The sequence below is a fragment of the Patagioenas fasciata genome, chromosome 39 (genome assembly GCF_037038585.1).
Source record: "Patagioenas fasciata isolate bPatFas1 chromosome 39, bPatFas1.hap1, whole genome shotgun sequence".
Taxonomy (NCBI): domain Eukaryota; kingdom Metazoa; phylum Chordata; class Aves; order Columbiformes; family Columbidae; genus Patagioenas; species Patagioenas fasciata.
In genome coordinates this window covers 584,121-603,020 of record NC_092558.1, presented here as the reverse complement: position 1 = coordinate 603,020, position 18,900 = coordinate 584,121, and the positions used below count along the sequence as shown (strand labels likewise).

The 18,900-nt window shown below is 64.5% G+C and overlaps 1 protein-coding gene across 1 annotated transcript in view; it reads right to left on the bottom strand.

The window, feature by feature from the left end:
- The window catches only part of SPTBN2 (spectrin beta, non-erythrocytic 2), an 85,462-nt gene that overhangs the window by 9,798 nt on the left and 56,764 nt on the right, over positions 1-18,900 (bottom strand). Inside the window, exons 23-32 of the mRNA XM_071801570.1 lie at positions 18,370-18,425; positions 17,580-17,775; positions 17,363-17,493; positions 13,686-13,890; positions 9,755-10,129; positions 6,376-6,620; positions 6,154-6,292; positions 4,172-4,256; positions 3,663-3,859; positions 448-632 (exon numbers count right to left, since the gene is read on the bottom strand). Of these exons, the coding sequence (XP_071657671.1) occupies positions 448-632; positions 3,663-3,859; positions 4,172-4,256; positions 6,154-6,292; positions 6,376-6,620; positions 9,755-10,129; positions 13,686-13,890; positions 17,363-17,493; positions 17,580-17,775; positions 18,370-18,425 (1,814 nt within the window). The remainder of the gene's footprint in view (positions 1-447; positions 633-3,662; positions 3,860-4,171; positions 4,257-6,153; positions 6,293-6,375; positions 6,621-9,754; positions 10,130-13,685; positions 13,891-17,362; positions 17,494-17,579; positions 17,776-18,369; positions 18,426-18,900) is intronic.

Here is an 18,900-nt window from a genome sequence, read left to right as displayed (position 1 = left end):
CCCATGCCCCCCTCCCCATCTCCCCCCGAGACCCCCATGATCCCCCCCATGTCCCCCCCATTTCCCAGTGGGCCCCCATGTCCCCCCATGTCCCCCCCAGACCCCCATGTCCCCTCCCCATGTCCCCCCCAGCCCCCTAATGTCCCCTCCATGCCCCCCCATGTCCCCCCCAGACCCCCATGTGCCCCCCCATGTCCCCTCCCCATGTCCCCCCATGTCCCCCCCAGACCCCCATGTGCCCCCCCATGTCCCCTCCCCCTGTCCTCCCTGTGTCCCCCCCAGACCCCCATGTCCCCTCCCCATGTCCCCCCCAGCCCCCTAATGTCCCCTCCATGCCCCCCCATGTCCCCCCCAGACCCCCATGTCCCCCCCCATGTCCCCCCCATGTCCCCCCCCATGTCCCCCCCATGTCCCCCCCCATGTCCCCCCGTCCCCCCCCCCGCTCACCGCAGGGTGTCCCCGCTGTCCCCTCCATCCTGGCTGGGTGGGGGCAGGGCCGGGGGGCCCCCCCCGGGCTGGGGCTGCGCGGGGGGGGGTGTGGGGATCTTCCTCCTCTTCCTCGCCGCCCCCTCCTCCTCCTCCTCCTCCTCCTCCTCCTCCCCCTGCCGCCGGCGCCGCTCGCGCTCCTCCAGCTGGGGGCGGGGGGGTCAGCCCCCCCAAAACCCCCCAGACCCCCCCCCAGATCCCCTCGAACCCCCCCAGAAGCCCCAACCCCCCCCAGACCCCCTTGAACCCACTCAGAGACCTCGAACCCCCCCAGAGCCCCCCAGATTCCCCAAACCCCCCCAGAGCCCCCAAACCCCCCCAGACCCCCCGAAGCCCCCCAGACCCCCTTGAACCCCCCCAGAGACCCCGAACCCCCCCAGACCCCCTCGAACCCACCCAGAGCCCCCAAACTCCCCCCAGAGCCCCCAAACCCCCCCAGAGACCCCGAACCCCCCCAAACCCCCCCAGAGCCCCTGAACCCCCCCAGACCCCTTCGAACCCCCCCAGAGCCCCCAAACCCCCCCAGAGACCCCGAACCCCCCCAGAGCCCCCCAGATTCCCCAGAGCCCCCCCAGAGCCCCCAAACCCCCCCAGACCCCCTTGAACCCCCCCAGAGCCCCCGAACCCCCCCAGACCCTCTCAAACCCACCCAGAGCCCCCAAACCCCCCCCAGAGCCCCCCAGATTCCCCAAACCCCCCCAGAGCCCCCAAACCTCCCCAGACCCCCCGAAGCCCCCCAGACCCCCTTGAACCCCCCCAGAGACCCCAAACCCCCCCAGACCCCCCGAAGCCCCCCAGACCCCCTTGAACCCCCCCAGAGACCCCGAACCCCCCCAGACCCCTTCGAACCCACCCAGAGATTCTGAACCCCCCCAGAGCCCCCAAACCCCCCCCAGAGCCCCCCAGAGCCCCTGAACCCCCCCAGACCCCTTCGAACCCCCCCCAGAGCCCCCAAACCCCCCCCAGAGCCCCCCAGATTCCCCAAACCCCCCCAGACCCCCTTGAACCCCCCCAGACCCCCCGAACCCCCCCAGACCCCCTCGAATCCCCCCAGAAGACCCAACCCCCCCCAGACCCCCTTGAACCCACTCAGAGACCCCGAACCCCCCCAGAGCCCCCCAGATTCCCCAAACCCCCCCAGAGCCCCCAAACCCACCCAGACCCCCCCAAACCCCCCCAGACCCCCTTGAAGCCCCCCAGAGACCCCGAACCCCCCCAGAGCTCCCCAGATTCCCCAGAGCCCCCGAACCCCCCCAGACCCTCTCAAACCCACCCAGAGCCCCCAAACCCCCCCCAGAGCCCCCCAGATTCCCCAAACCCCCCCAGAGCCCCCAAACCCCCCCAGACCCCCCGAAGCCCCCCAGACCCCCTTGAACCCCCCCAGAGCCCTCGAACCCCCCCAGACCCCTTCGAACCCACCCAGAGACCCCCAACCCCCCCAGAGCCCCCAAACCCCCCCCAGAGCCCCCCAGATTCCCCAAACCCCCCCAGATCCCCCGAACCCCCCCAGACCCTCTCGAACCCACCCAGAGACCCCCAACCCCCCCAGAGCCCCCAAACCCCCCCCAGAGCCCCCCAGATTCCCCAAACCCCCCCAGGCCCCCCGAACCCCCCCAGAGCCCCCAAACCCCCCCAGATCCCCCAAACCCCCCCAGACCCTCTCAAACCCCTCAGAGCCCCCAAACCCCCCCCAGAGCCCCCCAGACTCCCCGAACCCCCCCAGACCCCTTCGAACCCCCCCAGAGCCCCCAAACCCCCCCCAGAGACCCCGAACCCCCCCCAGAGCCCCCCAGACCCCCCGAATCCCCCCAGACCCCTTCGAACCCACTCAGAGACCCCCAACCCCCCCAGAGCCCCCAAACCCCCCCCAGAGCCCCCCAGACTCCCCGAACCCCCCCAGATCCCCCGAACCCCCCCAGAGCCCCCAAACCCCCCCCAGAGCCCCCCAGACTCCCCGAACCCCCCCAGACCCCTTCGAACCCCCCCAGAGCCCCCAAACTCCCCCAGACCCCCCAAATCCCCCCAGACCCCTTCGAACCCACCCAGAGACCCCCAACCCCCCCAGAGCCCCCCAGATTCCCCAAACCCCCCCAGACCCCTTCGAACCCCCCCAGAGCCCCCAAACCCCCCCAGACCCCTGAACCCCCCCAAACTCCCTCCCTAGGGCCCCCCAGACCCCCAAACCCCTCCTAGATCCCCCAGACCCCCCAAACCCCCCCAGACCCCCCCAAACTTCCCCAGACCCCCACAAACCCCCCCAACCCCCCCAAACCTCCCCAGACCCCCCCAAAACCTCCCCCCAGACTCCCCCCAAACCTCCCCCCAGAGCCCCCCCAGACCCCCCCAAACACACCAGCCCCCCCCGAACCCCCCCAAACCCCCCTCAAACCCCCCCAAACCCCCCCAAACCTCCCCCCAAACCCCCCTCAAACCCCCCCAACCCCCCCCAAACCTCCCCCCAGACCCCCCAAACCTCCCCAGACCCCCACCAAACTCCCCCCAATCCCCCCAGACCCCCCTCAACCCCCTCCCCGAATCCCCCCAGACCCCCCCCAACCTCCCCAGACCCCCCCCTTTTCCCCCAGCCCCCCCTAAAGCCCCCCAGCCCTCCCCCAAACTCCCTCCCCATCCCCCCCCAGCCCCCTCCCAGAACCCCCACCCCCCCCAAACCCCTCCCAGACCCCCCCTAAACCCCCCCCCATACCCCCTCCCAGAACCCCCAGCCCCCCACCCCCCTCCTTTTCCCCCCCAAACCCCCCCAGCCCCCCCCAAACTCCCTCCCCATCCCCCCCCAAGCCCCCTCCCAGAACCCCCAGCCCCCCAAACCCCTCCAGGCCCCCGCCAAACCCCCCCAGCCCCCCCCAAACTCCCTCCCCATCCCCCCCCAGCCCCCCAAACCCCTCTCAGCCCCCCCCAAACCCCCCCAGCCCCCCCAAACTCCCTCCCCATCCCCCCCAAGCCCCCTCCCAGAACCCCCAGCCCCCCCAAACCCCTCCCAGCCCCCCCTAAACCCCCCCAGCCCCCCCAAACCTTCCCCCAGCTCCCCCCAAACCTCCCCCCAAACCCCCCGAGAACCCCCCCAAACTCCCTCCCCACACCCCCCCAAGCCCCCTCCCATAACCCCCAGCCCCCCAAACCCCTCCCAGCCCCCCAATCCCCCTTTCCACCCCCCCCACCGTCGTGAGCCTCTCCAGCGCCGCGAATCGCTGCTCCCATGCGCCCAACGCCCTCTGGAAGCCGCGGTGGCGCTGGAGCAGCCGCTCGGCCTCGGCCACGCTGCGGCCCAGCTCCCCGCTCCGGAGCAGCGGCTCCCGGCGGCTCAGCCAGGCCTCGGCCGCCCCGGCATCGCGGGCGAACACCAGCACCTCCAGCACTGCAGGGGGCGCCGTCACCCCGGGGCAGAGCGGCGCGTCACGTGGGCCCATAGCGCGGTCACGCCCCCGGGCTCAATGCGGCGCGTCACGTGTGCCCCATAGCGCGTTCACACCCCCCGGCTCAATGCGGCGCGTCACGTGTGCCCCATAGCGCGTTCACACCCCCCGGCTCAATGCGGAGCGTCCCCTGTGCCCCATAGCGCGTTCACACCCCCCGGCTCAATGCGGAGCGTCCCCTGTGCCCCATAGCGCATTCACACCCCCCGGCTCAATGTGGGGCGCCCCATAGACCGCGGTGCCGCCGTCCTCACCAATTTGCAGCCAGTCCATCTTGTGCTGCCAGCACGCCCAGAGGTCACGGCGGCGCTCCTGGAGCTGGGACAGCTGCTCCGAGATCTGGGGACATGGGGACAGTCATGGGGACATGGGGACATGGGGGTCCTGGAGCTGGGACTCAGGGACAGGGATAGGGACATGGGGACAAGGCTGGGGACACAGGGACAGGGCTGGGACACAGGGGACAGAGAGAGGGACTCAGGGACAGGGATAGGGACACAAGGACAGGGATAAGGACCCAAGGACAGGGATAGGGACACGGGGACAGGGATGGGGACACAAGGACAGGGATGCAGGCATGGGGACAGAGACATCGGACAGGAATGGGGACACGGGGACAGGGCTGGGACACAGGGGACAGAGAGAGGGACTCAGGGACAGAGAGAGGGACACAAGGACAGGGATAAGGACTCAAGGACAGGGATGGGGACATGGGGACAGGGATGGGGACATGGGGACAGGGATGCAGGGATGGGGACAGGGATGGGGACACAGGGGACAGAGAGAGGGACTCAGGGACAGAGAGAGGGACACAAGGACAGGGAGAAGGACTCAAGGACAGGGATGGGGACATGGGGACAGGGCTGGGACACAGGGGACAGAGAGAGGGACTCAGGGACAGGGGTAGGGACATGGGGACAGGGATGGGGACATGGGGACAGGGCTGGGACACAGGGGACAGAGAGAGGGACTCAGGGACAGAGAGAGGGACATGGGGACAGGGATGGGGACACAGGGACAGGGCTGGGACACAGGGGACAGAGAGAGGGACACAAGGACAGGGATAGGGACATGGGGACAGGGATGGGGACACAAGGACAGGGATGCAGGCATGGGGACAGAGACATCGGGACAGGAATGGGGACACGGGGACAGGGCTGGGACACAGGGGACAGAGAGAGGGACTCAGGGACAGGGATAGGGACATGGGGACAGGGCTGGGGACATGGGGACAGGGCTGGGACACAGGGGACAGAGAGAGGGACTCAGGGACAGAGAGAGGGACACAAGGACAGGGATAAGGACTCAAGGACAGGGATAGGGACATGGGGACAGGGATGGCGACACAAGGACAGGGATGCAGGGATGGGGACAGGGATGGGGACAGAGACATTGGGACAGGAATGGGGACATGGGGACAGGGCTGGGGCACAGGGGACAGAGAGAGGGACTCAGGGACAGAGAGAGGGACACAAGGACAGGGATAGGGACATGGGGACAGGGATGGGGACGCAAGGACAGGGATGCAGGGATGGGGACAGGGATGGGGACAGAGACATTGGGACAGGAATGGGGACACGGGGACAGGGCTGGGACACAAGGGACAGAGAGAGGGACTCAGGGACAGGGATAAGGACCCAAGGACAGGGATGGGGACATGGGGACAGGGATGGGGACACAAGGACAGGGATGCAGGCATGGGGACAGGGATGGGGACAGAGACATTGGGACAGGAATGGGGACATGGGGACAGGGCTGGGACACAGGGGACAGAGAGAGGGACTCAGGGACAGAGAGAGGGACACAAGGACAGGGATAGGGACATGGGGACAGGGATGGGGACGCAAGGACAGGGATGCAGGGATGGGGACAGAGACATCGGGACAGGAATGGGGACACGGGGACAGGGCTGGGACACAGGGGACAGAGAGAGGGACTCAGGGACAGAGAGAGGGACATGGGGACAGGGATGGGGACATGGGGACAGGGCTGGGACACAGGGGACAGAGAGAGGGACTCAGGGACAGGGATAGGGACACGGGGACAGGGATGGGGACACAAGGACAGGGATGCAGGGATGGGGACAGGGATGGGGACAGAGACATCGGGACAGGAATGGGGACACAGGGGACAGAGAGAGGGACTCAGGGACAGGGATAGGGACACAAGGACAGGGATAAGGACCCAAGGACAGGGATGGGGACACGGGGACAGTGCTGTGGCCCCGTGGCGTCACCTTCTCGGCCGCGTGGTGCCCCCTGCCCAGCAGCGCGGTGCCGGCGGCCACGCAGGCGTCGAAGCAATCGGCGCGCGCCTCCAGCTCCGCCTTCACGCTCTGGTGCTTCTTGATCGCCAGGTCGGCGCCCGACACGTCCCTGGGGACGGCGACCCCGTCAGCGCCGCGGCGGCGCCGTCACCGCGGGGTCACCGCGGGGTCACCGCGCGTCACCCCGCTCACCGCGGGCGCTCCCGGCCCTCCATCTGCAGGCGGACGCCGTCGGTCCAGAGCAGCAGGTCGCGGGCGGCGCGCAGGAACCGGAACGTGTCCACGGTGTCCAGGAGGCGCCGGCGCCGGCTCTGGCAGCTCCCCCGGAGCCGCTCCCAGGCCTCGGCCACCGCCTGCTCGTGCCGCCGGATCTCGGCCGCCTGCTCGCCCGCGTACGCCTGCGCCAGCCGCGCCGCGTCCTCCTGCACCTGCCGCACCTGCGGGGACGCCCGGAGTGTTGCGTCGCGCCGGAGGGCACCGTGCTGGGTTGTATTGCGCTGCGCTGCGCTGTACTGCACTGTATTGCGCCGTACTGCGCTGCGCTGCACTGTACTGCACTGTATTGCACCGTACTGCGCTGTAGTGTACTGCACTGCACTGTACTGCACTGCACTGTAGTGCACCGTATTGCGCTGCACTGCACTGTACTGCACTGTATTGCACCGTACTGCGCTGCGCTGCACTGTACTGCACTGTATTGCACCGTACTGCGCTGCGCTGCGCTGTACTGCACTGTATTGCACCGTATTGCACCGTACTGCACCGTATTGCACCGTACTGCGCTGTACTGTACTGCACTGCACTGTACTGCACTGCACTGTACTGCACCGTATTGCACCGTACTGCGCTGCACTGCACTGTACTGCACTGTATTGCACCGTATTGCGCTGCACTGCACTGTACTGCACTGTATTGCACCGTACTGCGCTGCACTGCACTGCACTGCACTGTACTGCACTGTACTACACCATATTGCGCTGCGCTGCACTGTACTGCACTGTATTGCACCGTACTGCGCTGCACTGCACTGTACTGCACCGTATTGCACCGTACTGCACTGCACTGCACTATATTGCACCGTACTGCGCTGCACTGCACTGTACTGCACCGTATTGCACTGTACTGCACTGTATTGCACCGTATTGCGCTGCACTGCACTGTACTGCACCGTATTGCACCGTACTGCACTGCACTGCACTGTACCGCGCTGCACTGCACTGTACTGCACCATATTGCGCTGCGCTGCACTGTACTGCACTGTATTGCACCGTACTGCACTGCGCTGCACTGTACTGCACTGTATTGCACCGTACTGCACTGCACTGCACTGTATTGCACCGTACTGCGCTGCACTGCACTGTACTGCACCGTATTGCACTGTACTGCACTGTATTGCACCGTATTGCGCTGCACTGCACTGTACTGCACCGTATTGCACCGTACTGCACTGCACTGCACTGTACCGCGCTGCACTGCACTGTACTGCACCATATTGCGCTGCGCTGCACTGTACTGCACTGTATTGCACCGTACTGCACTGCACTGCACTGTACTGCACTGTATTGCACCGTACTGCACTGCACTGCACTGTACTGCACTGTATTGCACCGTACTGCGCTGCACTGCGCTGTACTGCACCGTATTGCACCGTACTGCACTGCACTGCACTGTATTGCACCGTACTGCGCTGCACTGCACTGTACTGCACCGTATTGCACTGTACTGCACTGTATTGCACCGTATTGCGCTGCACTGCACTGTACTGCACCGTATTGCACCGTACTGCACTGCACTGCACTGTACCGCGCTGCACTGCACTGTACTGCACCATATTGCGCTGCGCTGCACTGTACTGCACCGTATTGCACCGTACTGCACTGCACTGCACTGTACCGCGCTGCACTGCACTGTACTGCACCGTATTGCGCTGCGCTGCACTGTACTGCACCGTACTGCGCTGCACTGCACTGTACTGCACTGTATTGCACCGTACTGCACTGTACTGTACTGCACTGCACTGTACTGCACCGTACTGCACTGCACTGCACCGTATTGCACCGTACTGCACTGCACTGCACTGTACTGCACCGTATTGCACCGTACTGCACTGTACTGTACTGCACTGCACTGTACTGTACTGCACTGTACTGCACCGTACTGCACTGCACTGCACTGTACTGCACCGTATTGCGCTGCACTGCACTGTACTGCACCGTATTGCAGCATACTGCACTGCACTGCGCTGTACTGCACTGCACTGCACTGTACTGCACCGTATTGCGCTGCACTGCACTGTACTGCACTGTATTGCACCGTACTGCACTGCACTGCACCGTATTGCACCGTACTGCACTGCACTGCACTGTACTGCACTGTATTGCACCGTACTGCACTGCACTGCACTGCATTGCACTGCACTGCATTGCACTGTATTGCACCGTACTGCACTGCACTGCACTGTATTGCACCGTACTGCGCTGCACTGCACCGTACTGCACTGTACTGCACCGTACTGCACTGCACTGTGGAATACTGCACCGTATTGCACTGTACTGCACTGCACTGCACTGCACTGTACTGCACCATATTGCACCGTACTGCACTGCACTGTGGAATACTGCACTGAATTGCACCGTACTGCACTGCACTGCACTGTACCACACCGTATTGCACCATACTGCACTGCACTGCACTGTACCGCACCGTATTGCACCGTACTACACTGCACTGTACTGCACCATACTGCACCGCACTGCACCGTACTGCACAGTACTACACTGCACTGTAATGCACCATATTGCACCGTTCTGCACCGCACTGCACCTTACCCCACCGTATTGTACCGTACTGCACCGCACTGCACAGTACTGCACTGCACTGCACTGTACCGCACCGTATTGCACTGTACTGCACTGTATTGCACTGCACTGTACTGCACCATACTGCACTGCACTGTACTGCACCATACTGCACCGCACTGCACCGTACTGCACAGTACTGCACTGCACTGCACTGTAATGCACCATGTTGCACCGTTCTGCACCGCACTGCACCCTACCCCACCGTATTGTACCGTACTGCACCGCACTGCACCGCACTGCACAGTACTGCACTGCACTGCACTGTAATGCACCATATTGCACCGTTCTGCACCGCACTGCACCTTACCCCACCGTATTGTACCGCACTGCACAGTACTGCACAGTACTGCACTGCACTGCACTGTACCGCACCGTATTGCACTGTACTGCACTGTATTGCACTGCACTGTACTGCACCATACTGCACTGCACTGTACTGCACCATACTGCACCGCACTGCACCGTACTGCACAGTACTGCACTGCACTGCACTGTAATGCACCATATTGCACCGTTCCGCACCGCACTGCACCTTACCCCACCGTATTGTACCGTACTGCACCGCACTGCACAGTACTGCACTGCACTGCACTGTACCGCACCGTATTGCACTGTACTGCACTGTATTGCACCATACTGCACTGCACCGCACCGCACCGCACTGTGCCACACCACCCCTCACCCCGCTCCGCGTCCCCCCGCGTCCCCACCTGCGCTCCCAGCGCCTCCACGTCGCTCTCGTCCGCCCGGTGTCCCCGCTCCAGCGCCTCGGCGGCGCTCAGGTCCCGGCCCAGCTCCTCCGGCAGCCGCTGCTCCCGGTGCCGCAGCCGCTCCAGCGCCTGCCGAGCGCCCGCCAGGAAGCGCTGCAGCTCGTGCGCCGCCGCCAGCGCCTGCGCCCGCGTGTCCATCAGCTCCAGCAGGTCGGCCCAGGCCTCGTTCAGCCCGTCCTGCCACTCGGCCACCGCCGCGCCCTCCGGGTGGCCCGCGGCCACCAGCGCCGCCGCCTGCGCGTTCAGCCCGTCCACGCGCTCCTGGCCCAGCCCGCTCGTGGCGAGCGAGAACTCGCGGAAACGGGCGCGGAGCAGCTGCGGGGGACGAAGGACGAGGTCATGGGGGGAAATGGCCCCAAGAGACTCTTGTGGGCGCTCAAGTGTCCCCAAGAACCTCATCTTGTCCCCAAGAGACTCATCTGGGCGCTCAAGTGTCCCCAAGACCCTCATCTTGTCCCCAAGAGCCTCATCTTGTCCCCAAGAGCCTCATCTGGGCGCTCAAGTGTCCCCAGCAACCTCATCTTGTCCCCAAGAACCTCATCTGGGTGCTCAAGTGTTCCCAAGAACCTCATCTTGTCCCCAAGAGACTCATCTTGTCCCCAAGAGCCTCATCTTGGGTGCGCAAGTGTCCCCAAGAACCTCATCTTGTCCCCAAGAGACTCATCTGGGTGCTCAAGTGTCCCCAAGAACCTCATCTTGTCCCCAAGAGCCTCATCTGGGTGCTCAAGTGTCCCCAAGACCCTCATCTTGTCCCCAAGAGACTCATCTGGGCGCTCAAGTGTCCCCAAGAGCCTCATCTTGTCCCCAAGAGCCTCATCTGGGTGCTCAAGTGTCCCCAAGAACCTCATCTTGTCCCCAAGAGCCTCATCTGGGTGCTCAAGTGTCCCCAAGAACCTCATCTTGTCCCCATGAGCCTCATCTTGTCCCCAAGAGCCTCATCTGGGTGCTCAAGTGTCCCCAAGAACCTCATCTTGTCCCCAAGACCCTCATCTTGTCCCCAAGAGCCTCATCTGGGTGCTCAGGTGTCCCCAGCAACCTCATCTTGTCCCCAAGAACCTCATCTGGGTGCTCAAGTGTTCCCAAGAACCTCATCTTGTCCCCAAGAGCCTCATCTGGGTGCTCAAGTGTCCCCAAGAACCTCATCTTGTCCCCAAGAGCCTCATCTGGGTGCTCAGGTGTCCCCAGCAACCTCATCTTGTCCCCAAGAACCTCATCTGGGTGCTCAAGTGTCCCCAGCAACCTCATCTTGTCCCCAAGAGACTCATCTGGGTGCTCAAGTGTCCCCAAGACCCTCATCTTGTCCCCAAGAGCCTCATCTGGGTGCTCAAGTGTCCCCAAGACCCTCATCTTGTCCCCAAGAGCCTCATCTGGGTGCTCAAGTGTCCCCAAGAACCTCATCTTGTCCCCAAGAGCCTCATCTGGGTGCTCAAGTGTCCCCAAGCACCTCATCTTGTCCCCAAGAGCCTCATCTGGGTGCTCAAGTGTCCCCAAGCACCTCATCTTGTCCCCAAGAGCCTCATCTGGGTGCTCAAGTGTCCCCAAGCACCTCATCTTGTCCCCAAGAGCCTCATCTGGGCGCTCAAGTGTCCCCAAGAACCTCATCTTAGTCCCCAAGAACCTCATCTTGTCCCCAAGAGCCTCATCTGGGTGCTCAAGTGTCCCCAAGACCCTCATCTTGTCCCCAAGAGCCTCATCTGGGTGCTCAAGTGTCCCCAAAAACCTCATCTTGTCCCCAAGAGACTCATCTGGGTGCTCAAGTGTCCCCAAGAACCTCATCTTGTCCCCAAGAGCCTCATCTGGGTGTTCAAGTGTCCCCAAGAGCCTCATCTTGTCCCCAAGAGACTCATCTGGGTGCTCAAGTGTCCCCAGCAACCTCATCTTGTCCCCAAGAGACTCATTTGGGTGCTCAAGTGTCCCCAGCAACCTCATCTTGGACGCTCAAGTGTCCCAAACAAGCTCATCTTGGGCGCTCGAGTGTCACCAAGAGCCTCATCCGGTCCTCAGGTGTTCCCAAGAGCCTCATCTTGTCCCCAAGAGACTCATCTTGGGCTTTCAAGTGTCCCCAAGAGCCTCATCTTGTCCTCAGGAGACTCATCTTGGACACCCGAGTGTCCCCAAGAGCTTCATCTTGGGCGCTAAAGTGTCCCCATGAGACTCATTATGGGCGTTCAAGTGTCCCCAGGAGCCTCATCTTGTCCCCAAGAGACTCATCTGGGCGCTCAAGTGTCCCAAACAAGCTCATCTTGGGCGCTCGAGTGTCACCAAGAGCCTCATCCGGTCCTCAAGTGTCCCCAAGAGCCTCATCTTGCCCCCAAGAGCCTCATCTTGGGCCCTCAGGTGTCCCCAAGAGCCTCATCTTGGGTGCTCAGGTGTCCCCAAGAGCCATAAAATGTCCCCAAGAGCCTCATCTTGCACGCTCAGGTGTCCCCAAGAGCTATAAAATGTCCCCAAGAGCCTCATCTTGGGTGCTCAAGTGTCCCCAAGAGCCTCTTCTTGGGCACTAAAGTGTCCCCAAGTGTTTCATTTTGGGTGCTCAGGTGTCCCCAAGAGGCTCATTTTGAGCACTGAAATGTCCCCAAGAGCCTCATCCGGTGCTCAAGTGTCCCCAAGAGCCTCATCTTGGGTGCTCAAGTGTCCCCAAGAGCCTCATCTTGGGCGCTCAGGTGTCCCCAAGAGCCTCATCTTGGGCGCTCAGGTGTCCCCAAGAGCCTCATCCTGGGCGCTCAAATGTCCCCAAGAGCCTCATCCTGGGTGCTCAAGTGTCCCCAAGAGCCTCATCTTGGGTGCTCAGGTGTCCCCAAGAGCCTCATCCTGGGCGCTCAAGTGTCCCCAGGAACCTCATCTTGGGTGCTCAAGTGTCCCCAAGAGCCTCATCCTGGGCGCTCAAGTGTCCCCAAGAGCCTCATCTTGGGTGCTCAGGTGTCCCCAAGAGCCTCATCCTGGGCGCTCAAGTGTCCCCAAGAGCCTCATCTTGGGTGCTCAGGTGTCCCCAAGAGCCTCATCTTGGGTGCTCAAGTGTCCCCAAGAGCCTCATCTTGGGCGCTCAAGTGTCCCCAAGAGCCTCATCCTGGGCGCTCAAGTGTCCCCAAGAGCCTCATCTTGGGTGCTCAGGTGTCTCCAAGAGCCTCATCTTGGGTGCTCAGGTGTCCCCAAGAGCCTCATCTTGGGTGCTCAAGTGTCCCCAAGAGCCTCATCTTGGGCGCTCAGGTGTCCCCAAGAGCCTCATCTTGGGCGCTCAGGTGTCCCCAAGAGCCTCATCCTGGGCGCTCAAATGTCCCCAAGAGCCTCATCCTGGGTGCTCAAGTGTCCCCAAGAGCCTCATCTTGGGTGCTCAGGTGTCCCCAAGAGCCTCATCCTGGGCGCTCAAGTGTCCCCAGGAACCTCATCTTGGGTGCTCAAGTGTCCCCAAGAGCCTCATCTTGGGCGCTCAAGTGTCCCCAAGAGCCTCATCTTGGGTGCTCAGGTGTCTCCAAGAGCCTCATCTTGGGTGCTCAAGTGTCCCCAAGAGCCTCATCCTGGGCGCTCAAGTGTCCCCAAGAGCCTCATCTTGGGTGCTCAAGTGTCCCCAAGAGCCTCATCCTGGGTGCTCAGGTGTCCCCCAGAGCCTCATCTTGGGTGCTCAGGTGTCCCCAAGAGCCTCATCTTGGGTGCTCAAGTGTCCCCAAGAGCCTCATCCTGGGCACTCAAGTGTCCCCAAGAGCCTCATCTTGGGTGCTCAAGTGTCCCCAAGAGCCTCATCTTGGGTGCTCAAGTGTCCCCAAGAGCCCCACCCTGGGTGCTCAATGTCCCCATGACCCTCGTGTCCCCATGGCCGGCTCGGCGCCCTCCCAGCCGTCCCCGGTGTCCCCGGTGCCGTCGTTCCCCGTCTCACCGTGACGTGCTCGTAGTCCTGTCCCAGGTCCTGCGCCGCGGCCACCGCCTCGCGCTGGGCGATCCAGCGCGCCAGGTCGTCCAGGTCGCGCTTGAGCTGGCACAGGCGCTGGTGCTGCTGCAGCGCCCGCCGGCGCTCGCCGGCCAGCGCCGCCAGCGCCGCCCACTGCCGCTCCACCTGCGCCTGCCGCGCGCGCAGCCGCTCGCTGCGGGGACAGCGGGGTGATGGGGACATCGGGGGGTGATGGGGACATCAGGGGTGATGGGGACAGGGGGACATCAGGGGTGATGGGGACATCAGGGGGACATCAGGGGGACATCAGGGTGTGATGGGGACAGAGGGACATGGGGTCATGGGGACCTCACAGGGTGATGGGGACAGGGGGACAAGGGGAGTGAGTGGGGTGATGGGGACAGGGGGACATCAGGGGTGATGGGGACAGGGGGACATAAGGGGGTGATGGGGACATCAGGGGTGATGGTGACAGTGGGACATCAGGGGTGATGGGGACAGGGGGACATCGGGGTGTGATGGGGACAGAGGGACATGGGGACCTTACAGGGTGATGGGGACAGGGGGACAAGGGGAGTGAGTGGGGTGATGGGGACAGGGGGACATCACGGGGACATCAGGGGTGATGGGGACAGGGGGACATCGGGGCGTGATGGGGACATGGGGAGCGAGTGGGATGATGGGGATAGGGGGACATCGGAGTGTGATGGGGACAGGGGGACATGGGGTCATGGGGACCTTACAGGGTGATGGGGAGAGGGGGACAAGAGGAGTGATGGGACAGGGGTACATCAGGGGTGATGGGGACATGGGGACATAAGGGGGTGATGGGGACATCAGGGGTGATGGGGACAGGGGGACATCAGGGTGTGATGGGGACAGAGGGACATGGGGACCTTACAGGGTGATGGGGACAGGGGGACAAGGAGAGTGAGTGGGGTGATGGGGACAGGGGGACATCAGGGGGTGATGGGGACAGGGGGACTTGGGGACATAAGGGGGTGATGGGGACAGAGGGACAGCGGGGGTGATGGGGACAGGGGGACAAGGGGACATCAGGGGTGATGGGGACAGGGGGACGCGGGGATATCAGGGGATGATGGGGACAGGGGGACATCGGGGTGAGGGTGATAGGGGGACATCAGGGATGATGGGGACAGGGGGACATCAGGGGTGAGGGTGATAGGGGGACATCAGGGATGATGGGGACAGGGGGACATGGGGACAGCACGGGTGATGGGGACATGGGGCCATCAGGGGTGATGGGGACATGGGGACATCAGAGGTGATGGGGACAGGAGGACAAGGGGAGTGGGTGGGATGTTGGGGACATGGGGCCTCAAGAGATGATGGGGACAGGGGTGGGAGGGACAGAGGGACACGTCCCCCCCATTGGATGTCACAGGGGGTTGTGGGGTGTCAGGGGACACGTGTCCCCCGTGGGCTGTCACAGGGGGGCTGTGGGGTGTCAGGGGACACGTGTCCCCCGTGGGCTGTCACAGTTGGGCTGTGGGGTGTCAGGGGACACGTGTCCCCCGTGGGCTGTCACAGGGGGGCTGTGGGGTGTCAGGGGACACGTGTCCCCCGTGGGCTGTCACAGGGGGGCTGTGGGGTGTCAGGGGACACGTGTCCCCCGTGGGCTGTCACAGGGGGCTGTGGGGTGTCAGGGGACACGTGTCCCCCGTGGGCTGTCACAGTTGGGCTGTGGGGTGTCAGGGGACACGTGTCCCCCGTGGGCTGTCACAGGGGGCTGTGGGGTGTCAGGGGACACGTGTCCCCCGTGGGCTGTCACAGTTGGGCTGTGGGGTGTCAGGGGACACGTGTCCCCCGTGGGCTGTCACAGGGGGGCTGTGGGGTGTCAGGGGACACGTGTCCCCCGTGGGCTGTCACAGGGGGGCTGTGGGGTGTCAGGGGACACGTGTCCCCCGTGGGCTGTCACAGGGGGCTGTGGGGTGTCAGGGGACACGTGTCCCCCGTGGGCTGTCACAGGGGGGCTGTGGGGTGTCAGGGGACACGTGTCCCCCGTGGGCTGTCACAGGGGGGCTGTGGGGTGTCAGGGGACACGTGTCCCCCGTGGGCTGTCACAGTTGGGCTGTGGGGTGTCAGGGGACACGTGTCCCCCGTGGGCTGTCACAGTTGGGCTGTGGGGTGTCAGGGGACACGTGTCCCCCGTGGGCTGTCACAGGGGGCTGTGGGGTGTCAGGGGACACGTGTCCCCCGTGGGCTGTCACAGTTGGGCTGTGGGGTGTCAGGGGACACGTGTCCCCCGTGGGCTGTCACAGTTGGGCTGTGGGGTGTCAGGGGACACGTGTCCCCCGTGGGCTGTCACAGGGGGCTGTGGGGTGTCAGGGGACACGTGTCCCCCGTGGGCTGTCACAGTTGGGCTGTGGGTTGTCAGGGGACACGTGTCCCCCGTGGGCTGTCACAGGGGGTTGTGGGGTGTCAGGGGACACGTGTCCCCCGTGGGCTGTCACAGTTGGGCTGTGGGGTGTCAGGGGACACGTGTCCCCCGTGGGCTGTCACAGTTGGGCTGTGGGGTGTCAGGGGACACGTGTCCCCCGTGGGCTGTCACAGGGGGGCTGTGGGGTGTCAGGGGACACGTGTCCCCCGTGGGCTGTCACAGTTGGGCTGTGGGGTGTCAGGGGACACGTGTCCCCCGTGGGCTGTCACAGGGGGCTGTGGGGTGTCAGGGGACACGTGTCCCCCGTGGGCTGTCACAGGGGGGCTGTGGGGTGTCAGGGGACACGTGTCCCCCGTGGGCTGTCACAGTTGGGCTGTGGGGTGTCAGGGGACACGTGTCCCCCGTGGGCTGTCACAGGGGGGCTGTGGGGTGTCAGGGGACACGTGTCCCCCGTGGGCTGTCACAGGGGGGTTGTGGGGTGTCAGGGGACACGTGTCCCCCGTGGGCTGTCACAGGGGGCTGTGGGGTGTCAGGGGACACGTGTCCCCCGTGGGCTGTCACAGTTGGGCTGTGGGGTGTCAGGGGACACGTGTCCCCCGTGGGCTGTCACAGTTGGGCTGTGGGGTGTCAGGGGACACGTGTCCCCCGTGGGCTGTCACAGGGGGCTGTGGGGTGTCAGGGGACACGTGTCCCCCGTGGGCTGTCACAGTTGGGCTGTGGGGTGTCAGGGGACACGTGTCCCCCGTGGGCTGTCACAGTTGGGCTGTGGGGTGTCAGGGGACACGTGTCCCCCGTGGGCTGTCACAGGGGGCTGTGGGGTGTCAGGGGACACGTGTCCCCCGTGGGCTGTCACAGTTGGGCTGTGGGGTGTCAGGGGACACGTGTCCCCCGTGGGCTGTCACAGGGGGCTGTGGGGTGTCAGGGGACACGTGTCCCCCGTGGGCTGTCACAGTTGGGCTGTGGGGTGTCAGGGGACACGTGTCCCCCGTGGGCTGTCACAGGGGGCTGTGGGGTGTCAGGGGACACGTGTCCCCCGTGGGCTGTCACAGGGGGGCTGTGGGGTGTCAGGGGACACGTGTCCCCCGTGGGCTGTCACAGGGGGCTGTGGGGTGTCAGGGGACACGTGTCCCCCGTGGGCTGTCACAGTTGGGCTGTGGGGTGTCAGGGGACACGTGTCCCCCGTGGGCTGTCACAGGGGGCTGTGGGGTGTCAGGGGACACGTGTCCCCCGTGGGCTGTCACAGGGGGGCTGTGGGTGTCCCCACCTCTCGGGGTGTCCCCTCTCGGCCATGTCCCCGCTCTGCGCCGCCAGCTGCCGCACGGTGTGCGCGTAGTCGCGCAGCTCCTGCTCCAGCACCAGGTGTTTGCTCAGCGCCGCCTGCGCGCCCGGTTCATCCTGGGGGGGACACGGCGCCGCCGAGGGGGTGACACCGCCATGGGGGGGGGGGGTGACACCGCCGGGACCCCCGCCCCCGCGCTCACCTCGGCCTTGTCCTGCGCCAGCATGCGCAGCTCCCGCTCGCCCATCCAGGCCTCGGCCTCGGCGGCGTCGCGGTAAAACTGGTGCGCGGCCAGCGCCAGGAGCAGCCGCCGGTGCCGGCGCTCGGCCTGCAGGCGCAGCTCCCGCCAGGCTGCCCGTAGGCGAGCGCCCGCGGCGGCGGCATCGGTGGCCGTGTCGCTGGTGGTGGCGGTGGTGGTGGTGGTTTTGGTGTCAGTGGTGGTGGTGGTGGTGTCAGTGGTGGTGGGGGTGGTGGTGGTGGTGTTGGTGGTGGTGGTGTCAGTGGTGGTGGTGGTGGTGGTGGCGGTGTCAGTGGTGGTGGGGGTGGTGGTGGTGGTGTCGGTGGTGGGGGTGGTGGTGGTGTTGGTGTCGGTGGTGGTGGGGGTGGTGGTGGTGTTGGTGTTGGTGGTGGTGTCGGTGGTGGTGTCAGTGGCAGTGGTGGTGGTGGTGTCGGTGGTGGTGGTGGTGTCAGTGGTGGTGGGGGGGGTGGTGGTGGTGGTGGTGTCGGTGTTGGTTTTGGTGTCAGTGGTGGTGGTGGTGTTGGTGTCAGTGGTGGTGTCGGTGGTGGTGGTGGTGTCAGTGTCAGTGGTGGTGGTGGTGTTGGTGTCGGTGGTGGTTTTGGTGTCAGTGGTGGTGGTGTTGGTGTCGGTGGTGGTGGTGGTGGTGGTGGTGTCGGTGGTGGTGTTGGTGTCAGTGTCGGTGGTGGTGTTGGTATCAGTGTTGGTATCGGTGTTGGTATCGGTGTTGGTATCGGTGTTGGTGTCACCCGCCAGCTGTGCCAGCAGGTCCTCCACACGCCGCTCGTGGCCCTGCAGCTCCTTCTGCAGCGTCTGGGGACACATGGGGACATATGGGGGGACATGGGGATATGTGGGGACATATGGGGACATATGGGGACATGGGGACACATGGGGATATGGGGACATATGGGGGGACATGGGGACATATGGGGGACATGGGGACACATGCAGACATGGGGACATATGGAGGGACATGGGGACATGGGGATATATGGGGGGACATGGGGATATGTGGGGACATGTGGGGACATATGGGGACATGGGGACACATGGGGATATGGGGACATGGGGATACATGGGGACATATAGGGGACATAGGGACACATGGGGACACGGGGAAATGGGGGCATATGGGGACATGTGGGGACATGGGGACACATGGGGACATGGGGACACATGGGGACACACAGGGAGGACATGGGGACAGCAGGTGCGGGGGACATGAGGACACACGGGGGGACGTGGGGACACATGGGGGGACGTGTGGACACAGGGTGCAGGGGAC